The 26,689-nt window shown below is 40.5% G+C and overlaps 1 protein-coding gene across 1 annotated transcript in view; it reads left to right on the forward strand.

Annotated features, from left to right (window-relative positions):
- The window catches only part of camta1b (calmodulin binding transcription activator 1b), a 433,402-nt gene that overhangs the window by 330,394 nt on the left and 76,319 nt on the right, over window positions 1-26,689 (forward strand). Inside the window, 1 exon segment of the mRNA XM_036559246.1 lies at window positions 24,689-24,760. Within this exon segment, the coding sequence (XP_036415139.1) occupies window positions 24,689-24,760 (72 nt within the window).

Here is a 26,689-nt window from a genome sequence, read left to right on the forward strand (position 1 = left end):
GAGACAATGGCAAACCAAGTATTCCACTGTTTTAAAATACGATGGAAAGTTCTGCTTTCACCGTCGACAGCAGTGACCACAGCGGTAAGTGGAACGTTGCATCAAGAGTTCAATGTTTACAACATGTGCCGTCAACCTCAGCGGTGAAATAAACTGGATGTTGATTTTTTTGGGAGTCGTGGGCACCAAACGTCTTGTCGTTGAAGTCCAGATGAATCCAATTTTATACAACAAACAAAAGAGTACAGAGTGTCTTCTTGCCTTTTTTACACCTGTGGCAGGTAGCAGTCAGGCTTCAGATTGCAACCCCTCCATTTCCAAGCATGTAGTAGAACCTATGGTGACGAAGAGTCTCAGGATTAAATCGGCCACAACTTCCTTATTACTCAACTCATTTTCACCACATTTGTTTTGTTATAATCCTCAGACACAGATTAATCTAGGCTGAATGGGCTGCTCTCTGTAGCTTTTATTTCTTTAATAACTGATGGTGCTAATTAGCCGTCCGGACCAGCAGGAAAGTATTCAGTCTGCACCTGACGTTAAAAATTCCTGGATTTTAAGAAGTTTATTAGGCATCCACCTTATTAGTTGCATTACTTGGGAATAATGTTTCTTAACTGTGTTATAAATTTAACAAATGTCTGTCACTTTAATTTAAGAGGTCATTTACTTTAAGAGGTCAGGCTTTATAAAGCCATTATTCAATGCTCATGCATGTGTTAAGAAGTCTCTGTAAGCAGTCACAGGAAAACTTGATCTGAGGTCCATTCCATCCTCCTCACATGCTCAATCTCTCTCTCTCTCCACTCTTGGCTCTCAGATACACTCTGTCAGGTCACAAGGGAGGATGGCAGGGTGTAAACGGAGCTGATTGAGTGAAGCTAATGGTGTATGTGTGTATAGCAGCTGGCCAGCCCCGCCCGTGCTCCAGCCTCTTATCTCTGGTGAAGAATGAGATTCCCCTGACAAGAAAAGTGCCGCACAACGTTTTAATAAGGGCCCCACCTCGGGGAGCTCATAACCTAGCCGCTCTTTTGATTTGATTCATACCAGAACGACAGGCGTGTTAATAATTAATTGCGAGTAAACAACAGTTTGTAAAGAGGTTCCGTGCGGGCCAGGGGAAGCTAATTGGCTCATTAAGGCTCGACACTGAGAGGGGAGTTTGGCCCTGGCCACAAGCCTGAGGAGCCACCGGGCCCAGGCCAATTACAGCCTAATAAAACACACACGCCTCACCGTCCCCTACTACTCACACACACCGGGAGGGCGTGTGCATCCGTACGCACGTGTGTGTGTGAATGAGAGAATGCTGACAGTTATCCTGTCACTTTTTATGAGTCTCAAATTCTCAAAAGGCTACCCTCACAGGGGCTTCATAACACATGCATAAGCACTGAATGACATTTTTAAAAGTCAGTGCCTTAGTATTCATTAACTGCTTATTCTAGTATTCGCAAAATGATGTTTTATGACGCAAATGGCATTGTATTGACATAAATCACAGACATTTGTTCTATTTCTGTCACTGAGTGTGTTTACATGTACTTAAAAATCTGACAACTGCAGAAAATCAGATTTTGTCAGTAATCCAATTTTGCTGCATCTCGTGGCAACACTGCTTACTTGTTTCCGGTACCGCCGTCTGTTCTTGCGCCTATGCAGACTGAGAAGTCTGGAAGAAATCAGAGTAAGAGTTTACATGCAAGAAGAAATCTGATTACTGAGCTAAAATCCAGCACTCTTTATCTGAGTTCTTAATCGGATTTCTAGATCAGAGTATGGTGTTTACATGACAATTTGAATAATCAGATAACTGCAGAAATCTGATTATGATCAGATTATTGAGTGCACGTAAATGCACTCACTTATAAAGTTATAAAGCATTATTCCAGAGTAATGAAACACATAAGACAGAGGCCTGGTTAAAGAGGAGCTCTACTTTTTTTTGTAAACAAAGTCACTAAGAGTGGTTTGATGTTGTAGAGAAACCTTGTCAAGTGGTCTTTACTGTCATTTCTTAATTTATATACAAAGGAACAAAATGTCATTCTTCAGGCCTCATAATGCGACACACAACAGCAGCATATTACACAGGACTACACAGAGTGTAGATGTACAGCAGCTCGAAACAAGTGCAGAATTTTCAACAAATGCACCAGACAATAAAGATACAGGACAGTTATACCCATGACAGTGAATACCAAACAGGACAACAAAACAATCTATACGAATGGACATCATATTTCCATATGTATATACACATGAATAGACATCAAAGAGGCATTCAAATAATTAAAGAATTTAAATTGCTGTGATGGCAAAGGGGTGTGTGATCAGATTTCTGTACATTGGTGGTGATAAAAGCCAGAGGTGGCCCACAACAAGTAAAGCCATTTTGTTTATAATCCAAAATACCTACTTCTCTTCTATATTTAATGTTAATGTAAAATGGTGGTAAATATGAGGAAGATTTCTTTGGGGACTTTTTTGACTCACAAAGTCTTGCATGTACCCCTCTGCCCTGAATGTGTTTTAAATAAGTTTTTTCCTTTTCTTGTAAAGTTACCATTTTGGAGATACGGGGTTTTGTTCTGACAGCAGCTATATGTATATATATATATATATATATATATATATATATATATGTCCATATAGATATATATTATATGCATTTACACCTGTGCCTTTGTGTGACCTCCTCATGGTACTGACATTGACATGCGAGGGCGATGAATATTACCAGCAGAGCTGCAGCGGGTCGTAAGTGTCAGTAAAAGGCCACTCGTAAACTGAAGACTTACGGCATTGCCATTCAGCCTCCTGTCTTATAAAGGCCATATAAAACCCAGTATACCCTTCAGCCTAAACCTAAAGTCCTGATCTTGATCACCATCGCCTATTCCTCCCTGCAGCCCTGCATTAGATAATATGCATTAGCACCCATTTTCATACTAGGTGCCCCTTTATGCCATATGCTTTTTGGTTTTATCCCATTTTTAAACCTGATATGGTCATCAAAGATTATTTTTCAGTCCAGTGTGAAGAGGGATAGTAATGCCTGTTTAAACCATCTCCAGTTTGTAAAATAGTGATTGACACCTCTGAGCCAATCAGAATCATCTCTAAACAGTTCTTCCTCCATCAGTCAAAAAACAAAACAACCCAACTCCTCAGAACAAACCTGCAGAGAACCAAGGTGGCTAAGAAATGGTGGAAAGGTGTTGCTGAGGAATATATGACCACACTCATAGCTCGAACCTGTAAACAAGTAGATTAATGCTGGCTTTAAGCTAAACTTTACCCGGGGTCCTGTACTCGCAGACAAGCTGTTGATAGTTGACTTGATACATCTCGTTAAACAAGCCTGTACAGCACTCACATTTGCGATTAAAACACGTCATCACTTGTGTTGTTTTATTTAAGTTTGCTGAAAGATCTCCAGTACAAGACGATGAGTCTCTAGTAATAATTAATAGAATTGCTCTGACTATCTCCAGTGTCGGCTTTGCCAGTAGCTCATTTGAAGAGGCAGCTTTTAGCTGCTCAAGATTTCCGTTGTCTGATTAATGTAAACATGCTTTCCATATACTTTCTTTTAGATTTAATTTGCCTACAATTATATTTGCAGTTTTCAAACATGTATGTCTGCACTGAACTTGCAAAGCCATTTTTTAATAATTGTTTTCAGAGATACTCCTTTGTGTGCTTCTATGTACTTTTTCACTACTGAACTTTCAAAACTGTCAGCTTAAGTGTTCAAGGTGCCAGGTAGCCTGAGATGAAAGTTTTTGATGAACATAGCAACAGTATCTTAGGGAGGTGGGGCTTGGCAGAATTTTGCATACAGTCAGCTGAGCTGCTGAAATTCATGCCAAGAAATATATTACCTCTAAATTCTTTCCACAAAATAGATAAGCCAAGTTGCCCACTCCGTCCCTCATCTTCTTTATTTGTTGTACTTTCAGTGCACGGTATGGTGAAAGTTAGCACTTGTTTCCGTAACATGTGCTCAGGGCACAGCCATGCTGTTTTGAAGGCTTTGATCTGGACTTTCTGTGGTAATTTGGGGAAATTACACAGATACTTTATCCCATTTCAATCAGTCAGTCAAACCCCTTATAAACACAGCCTCCCATGCTAAAACTAACCCAGCTCCAAGAGCGCTTATCTCTGGGATTTTTAGCTCATGTCAGTCACTTAGGCTTTGTTCACACAGCAGGTAAAAGTGTCCCGAATCTGATCTTTGTCCTCCTACATGACACAGATGTGTGTCTGTGTGTCAGTGTGAACATCAAAAAACACAGATTTCCGATTTGAGACGCTTTCATATGTGATACTGAAATCCGATACGTATCCGATATGTGGCAGTGCGACAGTGCAAACAGTCAGATCTAATTCATGTGACTTTTACATCAATCCAACTCCACATTCGTCATAATTTTGCGCTGCTGAGACCTCACAAACATTTGGGGTGATGTTTCTGTACCAAATTAAATAGAAGGCAGTTATCGCAACCGCTCAGTGTTCGAAGACATTTCGAAAGAAATTGCTGAACATGGCCATAGGAGAGCGAGGCTGCAGCGTCAAAGAACATTTAAAAGTCTGAAAACAAAGTTTAAAGAATCTGGGAATACATTCTGGTTGATGAGCCCAGCTGACAGCCATTGGAATTTCATGATGGCTCCTGTGACACTGGCGTAGATGAAACCGAAAGCTCTGGGAGCGACTGCCGTTCGTTCATCATCGAGATTTGTTCACTTCTGGATGAGCCACGTGAAGCAACGTGACGCAATGTTCTTTTGTGCATGTGGGTCAGTTTAGGAGCTGATCTGTTCAGACTGATGTCACATACAGATCACATTTAAAAGATATTGTGAACAGCCAAACAAAAAAATGGATTTGGTGAGAAAATCAAATTTGGGCCACTTTTACCTGCTGGGTAAACGTAGCCTTAGTCATGTCAGTAACTTAGTAGTTTATGATTCTGAACATTAAAATTCGGAAAACGTTCAAAAGGGCTTGTCAGAGGATGCTTCTAACAGCTTTAGGTAAGCTACTGTGCACAGTAGCAACGATAAAACCTATAGGGATTGTTCTACTGAATTGGTTCACAGTCAGAGTTCAGTACGCATTTCGGACTGACTTAGACTTTAGGCTAAAATCCTTTTGCTTTCAATGATTTTCTAACTTAATTATATTTATTTTAGTAAAAAACATTAAAACACTTCAGTAGTGACCATTTTTGAACAGTTGTACACAAATAAAATCATAATATTTTTAATTAAAACACAAAAACAGTTTACTTAATTACAGAAAGTATCGGATGTGACTGTTTTTAAAGTTACACGCTGAATTGCAGGACACAAAACACTTCAAAACAATGGGATTTAACTGCTCACCATGTGGCCATGAGGGACAGGGATGCAGTCTCACTTCCTGCTCAGAAATGCAGGGGTGTGGCTAAATTAAGTCTCTGCCTCAGGCTATTTAAAAAAAAAAACTTATTGTTGATTTCAAAAAATGAATATCAGTAAAACAGAAGCTGTACTATAAGTTATAATAAATGTCAAAGCTATTTTTTTCACTGCGACAGCAGTGAAGTAGACATTCATGTCTCTGTGATTTGGTTGGTTGGTAGATTAGTAGTACTTTACTGAAGGGCAGCATTCATAAGTCTGCATGACACCTACATGACAACTGACTTTCATTATATTATTAGGCTAATAAACCTATACAGACATTTATAACAGTTTGTTTCAAGGAGCTTCAGTTGTCATAACTCTAATGTCATCAGGTTTAAGTCAGTTGTGATGGAAGGCTTATGTAATTGTTATGTAGCCTTACGGATGCTGCCCTTCAGTTCCCGGAGATTTCTTTTCCCATCCTTATCCGTCATAAATACTACAGACATCCTGTGCTAGCATTACTTCATGGACATATGTCTGGAAACCTATCCTGTCTAAATAAGTCTCACCCCCCCATCATTTCTCAGTGTCTGCCCCGTTCCTGGATGCTGATTTGGATCTCATCCATGTCCCGGCCTGGCTTGCTCACAGGGCACACAATGATCCGCTCTGGCTGTCATCTGCCCCGGCTGACGCTGCACTGACTCGTTCCTGCTCATCCTGCGCTCCTCTGGGTGTAATAAAAGCCCGGTATGTTCAGCCGGATGGCAGGGGGCCAGCGGAGAGCCGGGTGTTGGGTGACACGAGCCGGACGGCTGGTTCCTTCGGGAACAGCCCATTTGTTTCCCACTGGGGAACGCAGACGGGGAGAGAGAGAGAGAGAGAGAGAGAGAGAGAGAGAGAGAGAGAGAGAGGGAGAGGTGGTGAATGCTGAGAAAGGCTTTGTTCAAGGTCAGTCACTGAACATAGTAGATTTGATGATGCTGATGCCAGTTACACACAGCGTGAACCCACACAGGCGAGTGTACACACCACACCGAGATGGAAGAATGCATTAAGAACTCACTCACACACAGATTTGCGAGTGTCTCGAGGGGTTTTGTGGAAGATGAACAGATCCGTGTCTCGCTCTGATGGCATCATCACACAGCTGACAAAACAGATCAACTCCATTACCTTCTTCATTACGAGTCATTATCCCACTGCTCTCTGCTGGACAGCAGCCGCTTCTCTCCTCTACACTTCTCTCCTCTCTTCTCTTCTCTTCTCTTCTCTTCTCTTCTCTTCTAATCTCTTTTCTTCTCCTCTCTTCTTATCTCTTCTTTTCTAATCTCTTCTTTTCTCCCCTCTTCTCTTCTCTTCTCCTCTCTTCTTATCTCTTCTTTTCTATCTCTTCTTTTCTCCCCTCTTCTCTTCTCCTCTCTTCTCTTCTCTTCTCTTCTTTTCTCTTCTTATCTAATCTCTTCTCTTCTCTTCTTTTCTAATCTCTTCTTTTCTCCCCTCTTCTCCTCTCTTCTCTTCTCTTCATGTTTCTTCTTCTCTCTTCATGTCTCTTCTCTCTTCTTTTCTTTTCTCTTTGTGTTTCTTCTCTTCACCTCTCTTCTGTTCTTATCTAATCTCTTCTCTTCTCTCTTTGCCTCTCTTCTCTTCTCTTCTCTTCTCTTCTCTTCTCTTCTCTTCCCTTCTTATCTAATCTCTTGTATCGGCCTCTCTTCTTATCTAATCTCTTTTATTCTAACCTCTTCTCTTCTCTCTTTGCCTCTCTTCTCTTCTCGTCTTATTTAATCTCTTCTCTTCTAATCTCTTCTTCTCTTTTCTCTCATCTTCTCTCATCTTGTCTCTTTTCTTCTTTTCTCTTCTCCTTCCCTTTCCTCTCTTCCCTTATCTAATCTCTTTTTTGGCCTCTCTTCTCTTCTCTTCTCTTCTCTTCTCTTCTCCTGTCTTCTCTTCCTGTCTTCTTTTCCCCATTCTCTTATTTCATTTTCTCCTGTCTTCTCTTCTCTCCTTTTCTTCTTGTTTCATTTCTTGTCATCTTTTCTTCTTTTCTCTTATCCTGCTGCCTTTATCTTCTCTTTTTTATCTTTCCTGTCTTTTCTTCTCATCTCTTCTTTACTGCTTCACTCTTGTCTCCTTTTCTCTCCCACTTTCCTCTCCTATCTTTCTATGTTTCCCCTGTTCATTCCTTTCTCTTCTCCTTCTCTTCTCCCTCCTTCTTCATTCTTCTGGCCTTTTTCTTTCTTCTACTCTTTTTATTCTCCTTTTCTCTTCTCTCTCCTTTCTTCTCCTCATGTCCTGTTCACTCTCCTATTGTCTCTCCAAACCATCCATCCACCCCTTCTTTATCTCTCTATGTCTCCAGGTGACCTCTCTCTCCTATTGTCTATTGTTTGAGGCACCTTCATCCATTATATTTTTGTTCTCTTTTTTTCATTTCCTCTCTTTTGCCCATCACCTCTGGATGCTTCCTCTCTCCCATCTGTTTCTTCTGGCAGAGGTGAAACAACCTTCAAAATTTGACCTACATACTGTGCGCTTCAAAAGGGCAGTCGCTCAGTCTGTGTGTTTATGTGTACACAGTCAATGGCGACTGTAAAGCTATCTTGTTGCATTGTCAGTTCCCAGCCCACTCTTAATGAACACATCTCGTGTAATTAAGTGATTATTCTTCATCAGCTATCCTCTGTGGCCGTGAGTTCTTCAGCAGAAAGCTAACACACAGGCGCACATTCACTCGCACGGACACATTCGCATTATGTCCACCATCCTGCTGGACAGATGTGTCTGGTTAAACTGTGACTATCATACTCAAATCTGCTGGCATTTTCATGATTTATCATGTTCATAGTGTCCTTCAGCAGCAGCTGTACTGCAGCTGCCCTGTAAGAGCGTCAAATTGAGGCCTTGTCCTCACTAATATATATAAATTTGAAAATGAATGCATTTCTTTCTGTCTCCATATCTCTGTCCTTGCATCCACACTGAAACACCGTTTTCACCCACTGAAAAAATCATCTTTTGGACGAAGCTCAGCAGAGTACGTTGTGTTGTTCTCAAGGCAAACAATTTTATTCACTCTTTTAGATTTGAACATACACTGGAAAAATATTGCTTTAAATTTACCTGATTCAATTACATCAACACAATCACTGTTGTGTATTTTACTTACTTTTGGTAAGAATTGTTTTGATGTAACATATTTCATTAATGTGGAACGATGTATGTATTTGAATTAAAGCAACACTTTTTTTTACAGCAATCCAATACACAGCACTGCTGTACATCTAAAGCAAGCAGTTTAACTTGGTTTTATTGCCTAGCTTAGCCACAACAACAAATACCTTGGCGGAAACTTCCTGGTTCATGTAGCGAGTACATTCAGTACAGACATTTGCCTATCTTCTTGGCATTTTAGCATAGATGGAAATCTTTTTGAAAACAATGTAAAAGCACAAAAATGGGCAGGAAAACATTTGACACAAAAACGGCATTTTAAAATGTGTGTATATCTGTATAGGATTATGGCAATAAACTATAGACCAAATTGGTTGTGTAATATCATTCATATTCATATATGTTGCTTGCCTATTTAAATGATAAAGATTCTGCTTTATTCATCTATTAGCTTGTAGCTGGCTTGAGTTATGCCTCATTCCATGCTGTTATTCTATTGGTAGCTTTTTTAAATTTATTTTTCCCCTAATTTTCATTGTATCCAATTCCACCCACTAGTTAGGACTCCCCCAGTCACAAGATACCACCAGCGCTAGGAGGGTGAAGGCTGGCACAGGCTTTCTCCGAGTCCTGTGAGGCACCACCACATCTTTTCAAACTGCCACACACGCAATGTCATTGGACAGCCGAACGCGTTCGGAGCAGTTCTGTTACGTCAGCTAACAGACACCTGCGCTGACTAGCATTGCGCCGAGTGATGGGGGGAGAGGCGAGGCCTTCCTACCCACCCAGAGAGAGCGAGGTCAGTTGTGCTCTCTTGGATTCCCGGCTACGGATGGCTGTAGCAGTTCTGTAGCAGAACTTGGCCAACGTCAAACCTTCACCAAGACATGTTTGGTGTCTAATGTTTGCTTTGTTGGTTTCATGCTGGAGCTATGAGACTGATGTAGCTTATGTCCCATCTATTAGTCTGTGCCAACTGCATGGCTAATTCATCAGATATTAGCCTCCCAATCACAAACTGCATGACACTGTATGACATACGGTTAACTACAAAATGGTCAAAAATACATCGCATTGTTAAAAAAGTAGGTCTTGACCCCTAAATCTGGTCTAATTGTTGAAGTGCAAGCTTCCATTACTTGTTAGCTACATTAGCCGCATAGCTTCAATGCAAAACTAAAGAGGAAAACAAACATGTCTTGCTGATTGACTACATGTGGTCAAAATTGTGTAATTCTGATTGCCTAAAAATGAGGAGACAGATTTAAAGGAAACAGTTGAAGAAACACAGCTTCTGTTTTTCAGGCTGCTAACGTCAGACTCTTCACGTGTGTGGGGGTGTGTGTGTGTGTACATGCGTCTCTCCATGTAAGAGATTTCAGCTGCACTTTTATTTTCTTCTCCATTTTCTCCATTTTTTCCTCTCCCCTCACTGCTGCTTGGCTTTGATTAGATAGCCGCCACATTGTCATGCAAAGTGAGGGAAACTGGAGAATACAGTGAGTTTCCTCTGCGCCTCGTCTGAAAGGGACTGGCTGTAATCCCACGTGGCACAGAGCGGAAAGCTTTCTCATTTTGTTTTTATTTTTTTTTATTTTTCACCACTGTTCTTTCCCTTCCTGGTGTCAGTTTTCTGCGCCGCTGTCTTACAAAAGCTTGGCGTCAACGGAGATCGATGAACTCCATTCATGTGTGTGTCTTGCCCGTTAGTGTTCCTGTGTTTGTTTTTAATTACACTCCCCTCGCCTATTGTATGGGAGAAGAAGGGTGTGGTTCGCCTTGATTTGTTTTCTTTTTTGGTTTTTTGTTTTGTCTGCTAGTTTTCTTTGATGTGATTTTGTCTGTCTCCATGGTGACGTCTCAGAAATGAGTTTGATTTTGCTGTTTGAACAGTCTGGTCGCAGTTTTTCTTTTGAAAACCATTCATCACAAGGATGGATGCATTTCAAAAGAATGTATTGTCCTGTTACAAATACACTATATGCCCAGAAGAATCCAGACACCTCTACTTAGTAAATTTGGCTACTTTAAGGTGCACCTATTGCTGACACATGGAGCTTGTATAATCTCCATGGAAACGGCATTGCCAATAGAATGGGATGCTCACCCATGAGCCTAAGGTCACCATGTCCAATGCCTAGTGTCTGCTAGAGGGATATTGGGCTGTGGAGCAGTGGAACTGTGTCCTCTGTTGGTCCTTCTTATCCTAGAAACTGTAACTATGCCCGGGACACCTCTGAAAAACTTTACAATATACCGTCACATATTTGTAAATCTGAAAACCTTCCCAATTTCCCAAAAGTTTGGTGGAAAGAGTGAATTATTACTCATTTCTCAAACCAAGTCTGTGTAATAACTGTAATAAGCTTTACCTCTTATTGACCAAGGTATATTTTGGTTTTTCCATCTGAATTTACATGACCAAATCGTAAGGCAGATTATTCAGTAACTGCATGAAATAAATGTAATTTATTATTTTATTTATTATTTTTTTTTGTAAAAGCTCCCCTCAAATTAACAGAACATGTGTTTTATGATCATACGCATATTGCTATATGCTTACAATTTACTGCTGAAACCAAAAAAACGGCAAAAAAAAGCTTTTTTACACAGCAGGTGTGATATATTCATGCCCTTTCACTGAAACATTAACAAATGAAGTCAAACAAGTCTATAACTGATCAGTTTTCAGACAGCAGTTATTATATTGGCCTGATTTCTTTTCATTTCTCCTCCATTTTGTTTAAAATCGAAGCTACTGACTGACTGAAGGCCCGCCCACCATCGTATTCAGCTGACTGGCGCAAGGTTATGTCAGAGTGCACTCCCTCAGATGTTCAACTCTGGTGAATCTTTTTAACGGACAATGGAGCATTTTTTTCACGCACTGTCGTGTGTTGGTATCTGCTGGCATCAGCTGCATTTTTTACCATTATTAAAGTTAGGGTGATGTTTCTCACTGGTGGCTTCTGACAGCGTATTTTCTTAAATCTTTATCATATAATCTCTTTAATCTTTTTATAGGTTTTTTATTTGTTTTTTACCCAGTTTGAAAAAGCTAGCTACTCTTTATGTTGTGTGAAATGTAATGAATGGACTTACATAAACTGTTCCAAAATTACTTTAGATGAAATCTTATTACATTAAAGTTAAGACGTTACATGTTTTCCTTCCATGAAATAACTGTTTCTGAGATACAGGTTTTTTGTTGTAAGAACACTTTTACTGCGTTAATGGACTTTACTGGCCATGTGCTGAAATTCATGTCTGTTGCTATGTCCACTTTTACCTTGTGTGTCCTCCAAGTTAGCAGATAGTGACCAAGCGTAAAAGGAGGGCATGTGGGTGTGGCAGCCAGGTCTGTGTGTGTGTGTGTTAGGAGGGCGTGGGTGTCAGGGGGCCGTGTCCTATGAGCCAGAGCGATGAATGCTGACAGCCGCTGCTCTGTGTGGGTCGTTCACGCTCCGCTGCTCATGCTAGCCATAACACACACATGCTGACCGCTCAAGAGAGGGTGTGTGTTCATCTGCTCTTTCCTCCTGCCTCTGTGTGTGGGTGTTCCAGTGCATTCAAGCCCACCGATTTCCATCACACAGAGTGTTTTATGAAGGATCAGCACCATTGGTCATGCAACTCTGTTCCCGGCGCACTGAGATAAAACCCAAACGCTTTCCACAACGAGCTCTGCTGGCGGCTTTCGAATAAAGATTTCCCTCCTCCCCTCCCCCATCCTTCTCTTTTGGGTGGACCGCTCAGCAGACCAGATATGAGTGGCCAGTGTCCCTAACTGACCAGCTGAGTGACACACCAGGTGTGAGAGTTTCAGTACACAAAATGTTGGTGGGGCATGATGGACTTGCTGGGGATGCAGATGCAAAGGACAAAGTGCACAAATATTTCAACATGGCAGTAAATGATGTACTGTCTTAATATGGGACCATCGCTCTCCGTTGATTTTTTAACATAACTCAATGATTTACATGGTTACCTAATAAAGTACATTTACATTTGATTTATATTCTGTGTCAACAGGTTTGACTTTGCACATCTGACTTTTTTCAGTTGATTTCCTTTTCAAGAAACAATAAAATGTGGCAGTTTGTTTTCTGTCTACAGCACAGGACTGTACACATCAATAACTTTTCACCAAATTCAGATCAGAATAAATTTTCTCTTTTACTTACAAACATAAACATGGTGTGAATTAACAGTTTAGATTCTCAAATGAAACAAAAATATGAAATAATTTAAAGCATTTTTGTTGGATTAAAATTCTACATACCAGACAGATTTTTTTTTGGGGAGGTGTTGTTTTTTTTTTGTTTGTTTCTTTCTTTGTTTGTTTGTATTTTTGCTGTGTTGTTCGTGCATAAAAAAGAAAATCAACAAATATCTGGAATGCTTTCAAGTGAAAAAGAGGCTATGCTCTATATATTATACTGTTAGCCAAAGGTAACACTAGGTAGGCTACTTTCCATAAGCACTGCCCACGTTTACATGCAGCCTAATAATCCATTAATAATCTGACTAAAAGCTCAATCAGAATAGAATATGTCCATGTAAACACCTCAGTCATAATAGTCTAGTCTGATTGAGGCCATTCGGAATACAATTTCTATCCGATTGATTGAGGTGGGTAATCCTGTAAATAATCAGTTAAATAGAAGAATAATATCCGTGTGAACGCCTGTATCTGATTACATTCCCAATCAGAAAGTTTAAGTCTGTTCTGATCATGTTCGTCGCGTCATAGTGAAAGTTTATAACGTTCAACATGGCGGAGCAGAAACTGGTCTGCAGATGAGACGAAGTTTATGCTCTGATCTTTAAAAGACGGCGGTGGGACGGACGTCCAGCTTATGTGTCTCAGAACACGACGTCCTCCTCTCGGCCTTCTTTAATAAGGACATGTGAAGGACGTTTTCCTGAGTCTGACATAATTTTAAAGTAATTAAAAACACAAGCACTGCTCACTGCTGCTCATCTCACTCTGACTGGACTGCTGGTTGTCATGGTAACGTCTACACTGAGCGGTTCTCTACGCATGCATGTAAATTTGGATCAGATTACTTGTAGTGAGCATGTAAACAGAGACTGTTGAGTAGAGTGAGCATATAAACACCTCAGTCTTAATCTATAATAAGAATGTATTGAATCATGTTGGCAAATTTTCTTTGCATGTAAACACAGCCAGTGAGATTTTCTTCACCTCATTCAGATGCTCGACCTTCATGAATGCTTTACACAACTCAGCTTGATCAGCTTTTGCAGATGCTAGCACTACACATAATGCAGCAGAGCACCAAATAATCTGTACGATAAACTACATATATACAAATACATCTAAATAAAATATGATATATGGACCAATGCTTTAATTAATCAGTCATTTTACACTTTATAAGTTAATGAAGACTAATGAAATTATGTATGGAAGTCCAGAGAGGCCTGCAGTAGTTATAATTTTCTGGATTTTTATTTATAACATTTTCTGGAGATTTATTTTTGAATTTGCTATCTTGAAATAACAAGTTACTTATCTTAAGTAACAATATAAATAACTCGTTATCTCAAGATAACAACTTTGTTATCTTGAGATAACGAGTTATTTATATTGTTATTTCAAAATAACAGAATTGTTATCTTGAAATAATGAGTTACTTATCTTGTTATCTCAAAATAACAATCCAGAAAATTATAGCAACAGCTCATGGCCTCTTCGCGTCATTTGTGTGCAGAGAACTGTGGGTAACCGAAGGCCTGGAAGGAAACATCTGATGTGTAGGCAGTATTTTTAGGCTGTATACAAAGGATCCTTCACTTTGGATCGGCCTGCTATGACGTAGCGGCCTGGGAAATACTAACATGTTGTTCCTCACAAGCTGCCTGTGGTAAACTAGGCTTGCCTAGCTTTGTTTTTCTACCTCTGTCTGTCTCTGTCTTTTCGGCAGTGGTCTTGTCATCGCCTCAGAACCTTATCTACTATCGGTTAGAGGTGGGAGAAGCAGGCGGCAAACTTTGAGACTGAGGCTGTAACTAGAGCAGAACGTGTCCAGCCATGACACGTATGAAAATGATTTCTCTCTCTCCCTCTCTCTCTGTCCCTCTCTCTCTCTCATCTCTATCTCACAGCGTGGCCTGCGTTTGTGTAGCGGAAGATTAAGTAGCTCTGAAGGTCCCATGTTTACAAATACGCAGGCGAGAAGCAGGCCAAAGCTGGCCGAATTGCTGCGGAATACAAATAGTTTTTATATCAGCCCCCGAGGCCCAGCCCGGAGAAAATGTGTTTGCCATCCTTTCGCTTATGCCAATGAAATATGAAGCTTCACTTTCAGACTCCCCGACCCCCCCTCCCCCATACCCTCTTCCCTGAAACTCAAATCAGCTAGGAACCTGTTCGAGTTGTTGTCCTCCTAATGCACACACACACACACATACACACAAACACACAGCTACACACTCTCGTTCTTTCTACCCACACCTCCGTGTTCCCTCCACACCTTCTCTCGGCCTACTTTCCTCCACTTTCCCAGGTTCTTTTTTCACTGTGGTGCTCCTATCCAATCCCTCCTCCTCCCAGGTGGAGCTGAGGGAATATTAGCCGGCAGACAGATCATTTAGGGGTCAGGCCCGTGAATGCTTTAATTGTGATTTATGGGCTCGCGACCGCCGAGTTTGGGACTAGCTTTTTCTAATTGATCATCCAAAGCTCCGCAGAGCGAGAGGGAGCTGGCACCACTCCTGCTCTTTCCCAAAGTACAGCATGCAGACAATCGGAGCTCTAGCAGGCTGCTCTCGGACTCCTGAATCAAAAAAAAAAGACAGAGCAGTTAGTGCTGGTACCTTGCTTTGATGCAGGTTAGTCCACCTGAGTTTTGTGAGACAAACTTTCAAAATCTTTTTTTTTTTTAGTATCACTTAAATATCACTCCACATGGTGATGACCTGCCTTTTTATTGCTACACAGGGCAGGAGAAGAAGTCTAGCTGTTCACTTGCAACAGCTAAAATGTTGAAATTATGGAAAGAAAAGATATTTATTTGTGTAAACTTACTTATTTTGTGTTTTGTCTTCATGATAAGTACTTTTGTATATCTCAGAATAAGCCTTTTGTTTTATTTATGGTTCAAATGACTATTTAGATTGAGCTTTAGCAATAATTCTATAATAATATAATAATTATCAATACATAGATGATATGGAAAAATAAACTGTGATATAATTTTTGATTGTATTGCAGATCGAGAAATGGAAGCACCAGCTGGCCAAATGGCTATGAAACACAAATTGCTTTTATTTTATATAGCAGAATGATTAGGATCTCTGAACTTCCTTGTGTCTAACATCAAAAGGATGTGCCGTTTCCTTGGCTCCTGTCCCACTTCCTGTGGTAATGGCCTCATGTCACCCATAAGTAATCTCACCTTCCAGCTTCTCATGCAGGTTCACGTGTATTATTCATGCTCTGCCAGGTTATATGAGGTTAGGCCATGTGTAGGGATGAGGAGAGATGGGTAAGTGTTTTGGATTGTAAATGAAGGACATTGACATAGAAGGACTGTGCCATGCAAGTTCCCAAAGGTTTTCATCTTCAGGAACCATCTTGAGTCCCTAATGCAAAGTCCATTAACTGAAACCTGCAGATGACCCTCCGCTGTGTCCCCTGAGAAAAGTCCTACAGTCCGAGCCAAACTGTCCCAGGAGAGTTAGCATGGTTGAATGGGTAATGGTCTCATAAAATCACAAGGCCCCATGTCAAGGCAGGGAGGAAGAGCAGAATATCTGTCCTGCTTCATCAGCATTCTCCTCTAACACCTCCCTCAGGTGTTAGCGGAGCAGCAGCACACTCAGCAAGGCTCCTGCCTCTCGTACGGCCCATATCATACATTTTAGTCTTTAGTTTTTGAACAGTCATAACTCATTTTTACATGACCATTTTCCAACCTCTCTTCATCCTTCAGAATTAAACAGGTTGTTTTTGCTATAGTGCCTTTAAGACTGATATATTTTAATGGCCTGTGTTCTGATTGGCTGCTCTATTTTGTGCTTCATTCAAAAAGCAGTCCAGGCTGACATGTATGAAACTGTTATGACTGGACTGAAATCCTTAGAGGTAAAAAAAAATTCCAGTCCTTTCGGATGTAAGGAATCTTTGGAAAGCTGATCCGATTGCTTCCCAACAGCCATGAACAGCACAACGTTTTCCCCACAAGAGCTCTGCTACTGTCTATCTGCACTAAAAACATTCTGCATCACTTCAGTGCAAACGGGCAGCTAAACTGCGGTCAGCCGAACTGAGTGCCATGGGTTGTAAATGTGTTCATAGTTGTGACATCACAACAATGATGATATTAAAATAGAGCTTAGTGTTCTTGTGTCACATCTGCTGCTGAGTCTCCTCCTCAACAACAGAGGTCTCGCTCTTCTGAATATTGAGTTTCGTGACACAGCTGTTCCCATCAGTGGCCATTTAGTAAAGTATTTAAGATCTGTCCAGATGTAGGTTCAGTGCAAGGTCTTCACTGTTAAAACTGAGAGGTCAGCTCAACTCAAAATGATATAGTAACTGATTACATGGCTTTTCTTGAGTTGACTCAACCTGAGGACACCAGAGTTCACACAACTCAAACATCTTAGTTGAGTCAAAAGTTCTCTTAATTTTTTACTTCTGTGTCTCAGTGAGGTAAATAAAATGAACTTGCTTTTATACTCAACTTCCACACTAGACAGGACTCCTTCCATCACACAATCCTGCGAGACATTTTTCCTCTTGGGTACTCACTTACTGATGGCTGGGTCATCGCTGGGACTGAAGCTCACAACCTCCTGTGTGAGTGGTGGCTTAGTCCACTGCACCACTCAGGAATGTTTAACTCACTGTAGAAAATATTTCTTGTTTTAACGTTAAAGCATGGCACAGTCTATTGTGGTGCGACTGTCTAATAATTCATCCCAACATCAGGAGGTTGTGAGTTTCAATCCCAGCAATACCACAGCTGTCCGTATCTAGAAGCCTAAGAGGAAAATATGCTAGATGGGACTGTGTGATAGAAGGAGCGCCAGCTAGTGGGGAGATTGAGTAAAAAAACACAAATTCAGTTTTGTTTATCTAACTGAGATGCAGAGCTGGAAACAGTAGCTGGGAGAATTTTTGACTCAAATAAGAAGTCAACTCAAGAAAACTTTTTTCCTTATGGTTATGACCTGTTGAAGGATTTGACCCAGCCCATTTGTGTTTAGAACGCCTCAATAAACCTGCACCTGATTTCAGCCACTCCCTGGTAGGTTCATTGTCACATCTTGAGCTTAGTTTTCATATATGGACTTATTTATTCAAAATTTTCCAAGATTTGGCCATTTGTGAAGCCCTCTAGACTGACCGCTAACGTTGCCCATCGATATACAGCATCCCTCAGCAGGGAGATTAGACCCCAGCTCCCTCTGGCACTCATGAAGGAGGTGCAGGAAATGATCAGATAAGAACGAGCTGCTCTTGACAGAGTGAAGAGTTTTTCAGCTCGAGCTTTTCTTAGAAACACATGGCTAAGATGGGCAAGATGGAATCTCTGTATGATCACGTGAATGTATGTGTCTAGCTGGCCCCGAGCCATTGCTCTCTCTCTCTCTCTCTCTCTCTCTCTCTCTCTCTCTCTCTCTCTCTCCAGGATTCAGTTCCTTTGAGTTATTATACCAGTGCATTGTGTATATAATAACCTATAAAAAACAGGAGCATCAGCAAACGCCAGAAGAGTTTACTGTCTTCATTCTGAGTGATGTCACACCCCTCCCTCACCACTAAACCAAAGAGAGAGTGAGAGAAAGAGGGAGAAAGACAAAAAGGAAAGGAATAGAAAAAGAGAAATGGAGATAGGGGAGAGCAAGGGAGAGAGAATGAGAAGGAGAGAGAGCATAGAATGGGAGCAGAGAAAAGGAGAAAAAGAGGAGAGGACAAGAGAGAGAAAGGGATATATATATATATATATATATATATATATATATATATGGAGAGGACCAGAGAGAGAGACAAAGGAGGAGAGAGGGACAGAAAAAAGTGAGGGAAAGAGTGAAAAGGGAAAAGAGAGGATGGAATATGAGGTGAGAAAATGAGAAAGGGAAAGGAAGCCAGAGAGAGAGAGAGAGAGAGAGAGAGATATGGAGAGATAGAGAAAGAGAGAGAGCTAGAGATAAGGAGAGATACAGAGAAAAAGAGAGAGAGAGAGGTAGAGAGAGAGACAGAAATAGAGAGAGAGAGAAAAAGAGAGAGGTAGAGAGAGAGAGACAGAAATAGAGAGAGAGAGGTAGAGAGAGAGTCTAAGCTGATAAAAGCTGCTGATTGAAGCTGGTTTGGAGGAATTCGATTGCGCTTAATGTCTTTGGCCCTCTGCCCAGCTCTGCCGATGGGCTGCCATTAACATCCACGGACAGCGTGTCTTCACTCAGGTGCAGACGTGACCGGCACACACACACACACACACACACACACACACACACACACACACACATGAACATGCACCGACCGTTTCCTCCAGCCTGACTTGTCTCCATCAGTTTATGTAGAGATGTGTCTGTTTTAATCAGCATCAGCTAGCTGCCCTCTAACGTCCTGCCCACTGGCCCGTGTGTCCAGCTTTCAGGTGTGGTCCGTCTCCCTGCTGACCTCAGCATCATTTCCTCTAGTACAGGTTCTCTGCCTGTCTGCTGGGCCACTGATCATGTGATAGTTATGGATAACAGACATCCAAGTACTGTGGTTTAAGGACATCTTTGCATTTTGGATGCTTTTAACCCTCAGAGATGCACTGTATGTCTAGAAGAAGACACCTGGTCATTTATTGTTTCTTCTGAAATTTAGGGTATTAAAGGGTTTGTCCCCCCCCACCCCACTTCTCTTCTGGAAAGGCTTTACACTAGAAGTTGGGACATTGCTGTGAGAATTTGATTGCTGTAAGCCACAAAAGCATTAGTGAGGTCAGTTGTATGATTAGTTCTAGATCACAAACGCCACTCTAATTCATCCCAAAGGTATTGGATGGAGCTCCATCACCTGAGAGAACCAAGTTTTACTGCTCTACAGCCCAGTGTTGGGGGCTTTATAGCCCCCTAGTTGATGCTTGGCATTGGGCATGATGAACTTATGCTCATGTGAGGCTGCTTCAGAGCATCCTATTCTGCTGTTTTATGGAGGTACTACAAGAGGCATGTCTGCTGAACATCTGCTGAAACCTAAACATCTGTGTCAGCAATGTATGCACCTTCAAGGAGCTGATTTCATTCATCAGAAGGGACGTCTGAATACTTAAGGGCCCTATTCACACCTGGTTATTTGAATATTGACAAAATTTTAATCATTTGTGTCTATGTTTAGTCACATGTGGCACATAATGTGCATCTCAGCTGGCATCCACCAACCAGTTGCAGTGAGTGTGTTTACATGCACTTAATAATCCGATAACTGCAGAATATCAGATTTTGTCAGTAATCTGATTAACATGTTTACATGCACTTGAGTAATCAGATAATGGGAAACTCCAGGTCTACATGAGTCAGACAGTAATTAGATTTCTGCCTATACTAATAAACTCACAGAAGAAGACGTAATGTAAACGTAACGTAAAACTCAAACTTCATGCTGCAGCTTTTTTTAAACATTGCACCACTTTAACTGAAAATATGAACATACATAATCTAGAAGATGAAGAATATTTAAGTCCCTTATTTAGTGTTTTGCTGCGTCTCGTGGCGACGCTGCTTGCTTATTTCTTGTACCGCCGTCTGTTCTCAGGCATGCGCAGACTGAGAGATCTGAAAGAAATCGGAATGTGGTGTTTACGTGATCACTTGAATAATCGGGTAACTGCAGAAATCCGTTTATGATTACTGAGTGCATGTAAATACACTGTGTTTACAAAAGATGGTTATGACGACATTTCGTGACTGGAGGAAGGGTTTACTGTGTAAGGGTTTGCTAAGGGTTTACTACCCTGTTTACTACGTCAGTCTCTCGGTTTTTTTGTTGATGTAAAGGCACAGGCAGTTACAAACATTATACCACATAGACTGCTAACACAACTTTGAAACAAATGAGGTAAAACAAGCTACACAGCTGCTTTCGTCTCTGATGGCAATGATGGACCGGTTTACTTTCAACACTACAAAAGTTATGTGGTCATACGTGTTCCTGACCTTGTCTGCAAAGGTGGTTTGAATGAACAGATTGCAGCGTTTCTCCAAGACATATTGGACCTCAGTCACATGGGAGGATCACGCTAAAAGTGGGTGGAGATACTACACATGCTGCTGATTACATATCAGTATCGTACTATTTACTAATGTTTAAGGAACTTGCAGTGGCCAGTTTTGCATTCATTTTCTCAACTTTTAAAACCAGGCATTGGTTTGTGTTTGTAGTTTGTGTTATGGTCTCAAGAGACGTGATGTTCAGAGATTTTCTTCAACAATGACAGCAAGCACAGCAGCTAGATCAGGGGTCGGCAACCTAAATGTTAAAAAGAGCCATTTTGGTAGGAACCACAACATTTCGTGTACATTTTATTGAAGTGACGTTTCACCATCTTGGCTGTAAATTTGTCTCAGTATGTGCTGATGTCCTAGTATACGCTAAACATATAACAAAAACGCAGATTTACTTTGCTCTACTTTAAGCTTTAGCTCAGCTATAGCTGCTTTTCTCGCATCTCCAGCAGGAAACTTTTCTGCAAAAGTAGAACAGTTTCTTGTAAAATGTCTCAACTTTCGACTTTTTACGGGGCTGAAGCTGCTTCTCATTTGCCAGCTTCTCATTTGAATTTTCCTGTTCCACCTTAAATGATGCCTGAGGCGCAAGACCGTAGTTATCTATATGGCTAACTGTTGCACCATTTAAGGTGGAACGGAAAAATTCGAACAAGAAGCTGACTTCAGCTATGCCACTTTTCAGTGTTTCTCGTTGCAGATTAAACGTATCGGGAAACCAGCAGGAGTCATTATAAATGCAAAGTCCAGTCATCTCTAAATTATCGATGTTTGTCTTAAATCTGTCTTTGCCTTTTCGTTAGCTACTAGCTACGCAAGACTGTTGTCTGCGTTGCTATGGCCAGCAGTCTGCGCGCCATCCTTCAGGGTTAAAGCGTGCATTAGTAGATATACATTAACTCCAGGGTTTAAGATCATTATTGTTAAACTGTGTTGAACAATCAGCAGAGCTTTATTTTACTGTAAAGGATGATTATTTTATTTTTACCTAAAAATGTAATTCTGCTCTGGAGCCGCAACAGAGCAGTAAAAGAGCTGCATGCGGCTCCAGAGTCACATGCCGACCCCTGAGTTAGACAGAGGCTAGAGCCTCCAACATCTACTAAAACAAAAATTTACCATCAGAATAACACTGTTTTAAACTCTCAGGGACCATTTGGATGTATATGAGAAGAGAATATGCCGTGATGCGGCCTCAGTATGTTCGCATATTCACATACTTTCCCAGCTGGAGCAGGTTTACACCCCTGCAGAATGTTTTGGTATTCTCTCTTTGGCACTAATCGTTCATTTTCTGTTTTGTTTGTTTGTCTTAGCTCCACTATTTTACTGCGCCTTTTAAACCCTGTGCCTCACAAGTGAGCAGTTAGTGGGCAGGTCTGCGTGCAGTTGGTGAAATAAGCTGCAGTCTTAGTAAATTGACCAGTAAATTCAGCCACATTGTGGGCGCATATTGTGGCAACATCAAGGCACTTTTTATCTCATACTTATGTCTGGCCCCAAAGACCGTGTTTCACTGCACATTTAAAAAACAGGAACTGAACCAAATGGGAACCGTAGGAAATTGGTTTCTATTTCTTGTTCATTTTCCATCGACTCAAGAGGTGGAACCTTCATAATGGTGATTAGAGTGCATGGTGGATTTGTCCTCACCTGGAAGAATAAAGAATTTGCTAAATTGTCATTGGCTTTACAAACGTTAACAAAGACAGAGCACCATAGTACCATGAGGTCCTGCTGGTACCAATTTTAACCCATACCAAAAACCATAGAACTGAGGTCTTCTGTACTGGACAGGAAACAGCACAGTTCCAGTTTTCTGAGGCCAGAGGTTCTGGTTTGGGTGAGGAAAGCAACACTGTTAGCCTACCAGAAGCTCTTCATCACTGAAGTCAAACTAGAACCAATCAACATTAGAAACCACAGATTTTAGCCATTGGCTCGAACACATGAAGGATGCCCTGCTGAAAGGCACCTTGGCTGTTGTGCGTATATATGTGTGTGTGCGTGTGTGTGTGTGTGTGTGTGTGTGTGTGTGTGCGAGTGTGTGTGCGAGTGTGTGTGTGAGCATGTTACTGAGCGTAGGAGCTGCTCTCAGACACCACGCTGAGGCTGATCTAATCGTGTGAATGTAATTAGGCTTTAATTGCCCAGCGTGTGAGACTCTGGCATCTGTCTGGAGCGCAGACGGCAAATAATGGCCTCAGACGCTGTCATTTCTTAATCACACTGTTACCAAACACACCACACACAGCTGAGAGAGGGTTTGGGACACACTTTGTGTTACTCTGTCAGAGACCTGTTGAGCGTTTGTGTGTCTTTGTGCCGGTTCTGTATGAGCTGTGATCGGGATGAAAGAGTGAATGTTGTGTTTACTGCGTTACGTATTTCTGTAGCAGTCTGTCTGAGACACTACGCACCAACTCACTCTCTCGCTCTAAACTGCTTTCCTTTTGACTTCTTCAGGTTTTCTTTCTTTCTTTCTTTCCTTTCTTTCTTTCTTTCTTTACTTCTTTCGTTTTTTTCTCTTTATTTTCATTAGTTCCATTTTTCTTTCTTCATCTCTTTTTATATTATTTTGTTTTTCTGCACTAAAGAACGTTTTACCTTCTCCTGTCAAACACACACACACACACACACACACACACACACACACACACACACACACACTGATGTTATTTGATAGTTATTTCTTAATTATGAATATCATTGTTGCTGTAACAAATCCTTCATTCACTCGTATAAAGAGTTGCCGCTAGAACCCCAAGCCATATGTTTAAAGCTTCTCTCACAGTTACAGACAGGTTTTACAGGACACGTTTAAAAACCGAGCCTCTTTAAGCCAGTGAGAGAGACAGTTTTTCAGTTGACACTTTGTTTACCTTTTATGACTTAATACATTCTTATTTTTCTTTAAAAATATTATTTTTAAATATTTTAGTAATCAAATGTAGCATAAAAATATAAAATATGTTTTAAAACTATTTTAAACCTGCCTGTATTTATTTGTATATTTTTTTGGCTTTTTGGCCTTCAGCCCACCACAAGCTAAGTATTCTGGCCCCCAATACAAAAAGCTTGAGCACCCCAGGGTTAGAGACAATCACACTCATTATACAAGAGGCAGATCAAACAATAACAAATGTTATTGTGTCTAGTTAAAACCAAGTTGGGTAAGATTATTTTTATATTCTGCTGCTGTACTGTGGGACACAGACCTATAGCGAAGTCCATCAAGAAAGAATTGGTTAAAAAATGTTTTTATAAAAATGGTTATTTAGCAATATGTTTGCAGGTTACAATCTGAAAACCTATTGTGTGCTGTTTTTTTGTCTTGTTCTTATGTATGTCCATTTTTCTTGTTTTATGTAACGCGGACCACAGTGGAAATTTAGGGCTGTAAGAGTTTTATTTCTGTCCTATTTTAATGTTTAATGACTGCTTTACAGTGTTACATAAATTTTGATCAACAAATTCAAGCAATTAATTAACCTAACATGTAACTACATTTAATGTAGTAATTCCAAACCATTTCCTTTGGTCCGTTCATCATGAAATGTTCACATTGTCGAGTGGTGTAAAAAAACTTTAAAGATCTTAGAAAAAACTGAAACTGAGCCGGGTTACGGCAGTGACAATATGTATGTGCTGCAGTGTTTTGACAATAAAAATGTAAGTTTGTTGTGTCGGTAAAGTCAGATCCAGATCTCAGAAATAAATCTTCAACGTGGGCTAGATTTTATCTCCAGTAGAACAGACCCAGCTCCAGGACAGCAGGCCTATACATACCTACACTTCGGTTATTAATGCTCAGGGACAGCGTAATAACAGTGTGTGTGTTTTGTCCACAGTGTCTCTACGGGTGCTATGTCCACTCCTCCATCATCCCCACCTTCCACCGCAGGTGTTACTGGCTGCTCCAGGTAAGAGTCCATCTGTGCTTTAAGGACACCACACCACAATACCCAGCACTACACTACACCCAGGACCACACTACACTCTGCATTGCACTACGCTCAGAACTACACTACACTCAGCATTACACTACACCAAACTCTACACGACACCCAACACTGCACTTAAACCAGCCCTAGACCCAATAATATACTACTTCCAGAACTCTCTCTCTCTCTCTCTCTCTCTCTCTCTCTCTCTCTCTCCCAGTATCTCGCTCTGTCTCTCCTACTCTCTCTCTCTTTCTCTAACTCAGCATTCCAACATCCATTTACTTCTAAATGCCGGAGGCAGAATTTACTGTGTGTGTGTGTGTGTGTGGTGTGAGTGTGTGTGAGTGTGAGTGTGTGTGAGTGTGTGCTGTATACCGTGAATGAACAATATGACAACGTGTTCCTGAAGACAGTGCGAGTGGGCAGAGGAGAAAAAACAGAGCGCAATTCTTTTCTTTGGTGCTGTTGTGAGAGGCTGATGCTCTACTGAGGGACTGATCATACGTTTACAGTTTTTCTCTCTGCTCGCTCCACTCCACCGTCTGGAGTGTGTGATTGATTGCAGTGAGAATCCTCACACACCCCACTCAGCAGAGCAGGATACCTGAACTACGTACAATATTTTTACAGTGGGCACAATTTTAACCTCATCTGGTGGATAAAGGACATTTTTGATCACAAATTGATATTGTCTTTAATAGTCTGTAATCTGTTAGTTTGTTCATCTATCACATATGTAGCGTTTACAATGCCATATGTATTTGCTGGGTACTTTCAAAGGTAATTATTGAACATAGCAAGTTTACATTGTCAAAATCTTCATCATAAATTAATTTTACCTGATACCAAGAAAAATCTACCTTTACAACCTCCTCACAGCAGCCAATCAAATTGCATGTTGCAGCTTGTTTATATTTAAACTGTAAAATGTATGTTTTTTTCAACACATTCACAACAATTACTTTGAATGAAACAATGCAAATCAACCGTGTAGTTCATACAATTACAAATAATTAGTCAGACGCTGTGAAAAGTAATGAATGCATAAATAAAAACAGAGAAAATGTAAAAAATAATGAACTGTAGATGATTATAATAAAATAAGTATCCATAATGCTTTGTATTATATTAAGCCAGATAACAAATGACAAAAAACTCTTTATAGATAATTGCAGTATATTATTTATCATTGAAATATGTTTTGTTGATACCAAAATATTGAACTGAAATAGATGACAAAAACTAAATCTAACAACTTCTACAAGCACTATTTCTTGTCTGATTTAGAGATTTAGATCTGCATTGTAGATGTTATTACTGTATATAAAATAACAAAAAATATTAATATGAAAAAAAGATTAAACATTTTTGACCAGTAATGTAAATATCTGTTAATTTTCACAAAAAATGCAATGTCTGTATTTTTTGAGCAGAACCAACAGGAATGACCAAAATGCCCATGTACACATACCTGCAGACCACTGCAATAAAAAAAGGAAGCCTCTTGACCACAGCTGTTCTCAATTTCATGTAGGTTTGCGTGACATAGGATAAGTCCGCAGACTGTGTAGTGTATGTATAGAATCTGTATGTATGTTTACTGGAACTACAGTCAAATTAAAGGAAGCTAAGAGAGGCATATTGATTGACACATGGCTTTTAGACATGATTGCTGCTGCTCCAGCCGCTCCGCTCAATCAATACGTTCCCATCTTACCAGAGCAATCACTTGGGCTTGGATTTCACAAATGAATAGCTGTCAATAATACTCTAACTATGTGTAGAACAACCGAAGTATACTAACAGTGCATTACTTTTAATATGGGGAAGTGAAAGAGAACGCTGTGCTGGTGTTGTGCTGGAAGACACTGCAGAGAACCAAACATATGTGTGGTTTTTATATGT

The sequence above is a fragment of the Colossoma macropomum genome, unplaced genomic scaffold (genome assembly GCF_904425465.1).
Source record: "Colossoma macropomum unplaced genomic scaffold, Colossoma_macropomum, whole genome shotgun sequence".
In the NCBI taxonomy this organism is placed as follows: Eukaryota; Metazoa; Chordata; class Actinopteri; order Characiformes; family Serrasalmidae; genus Colossoma; species Colossoma macropomum.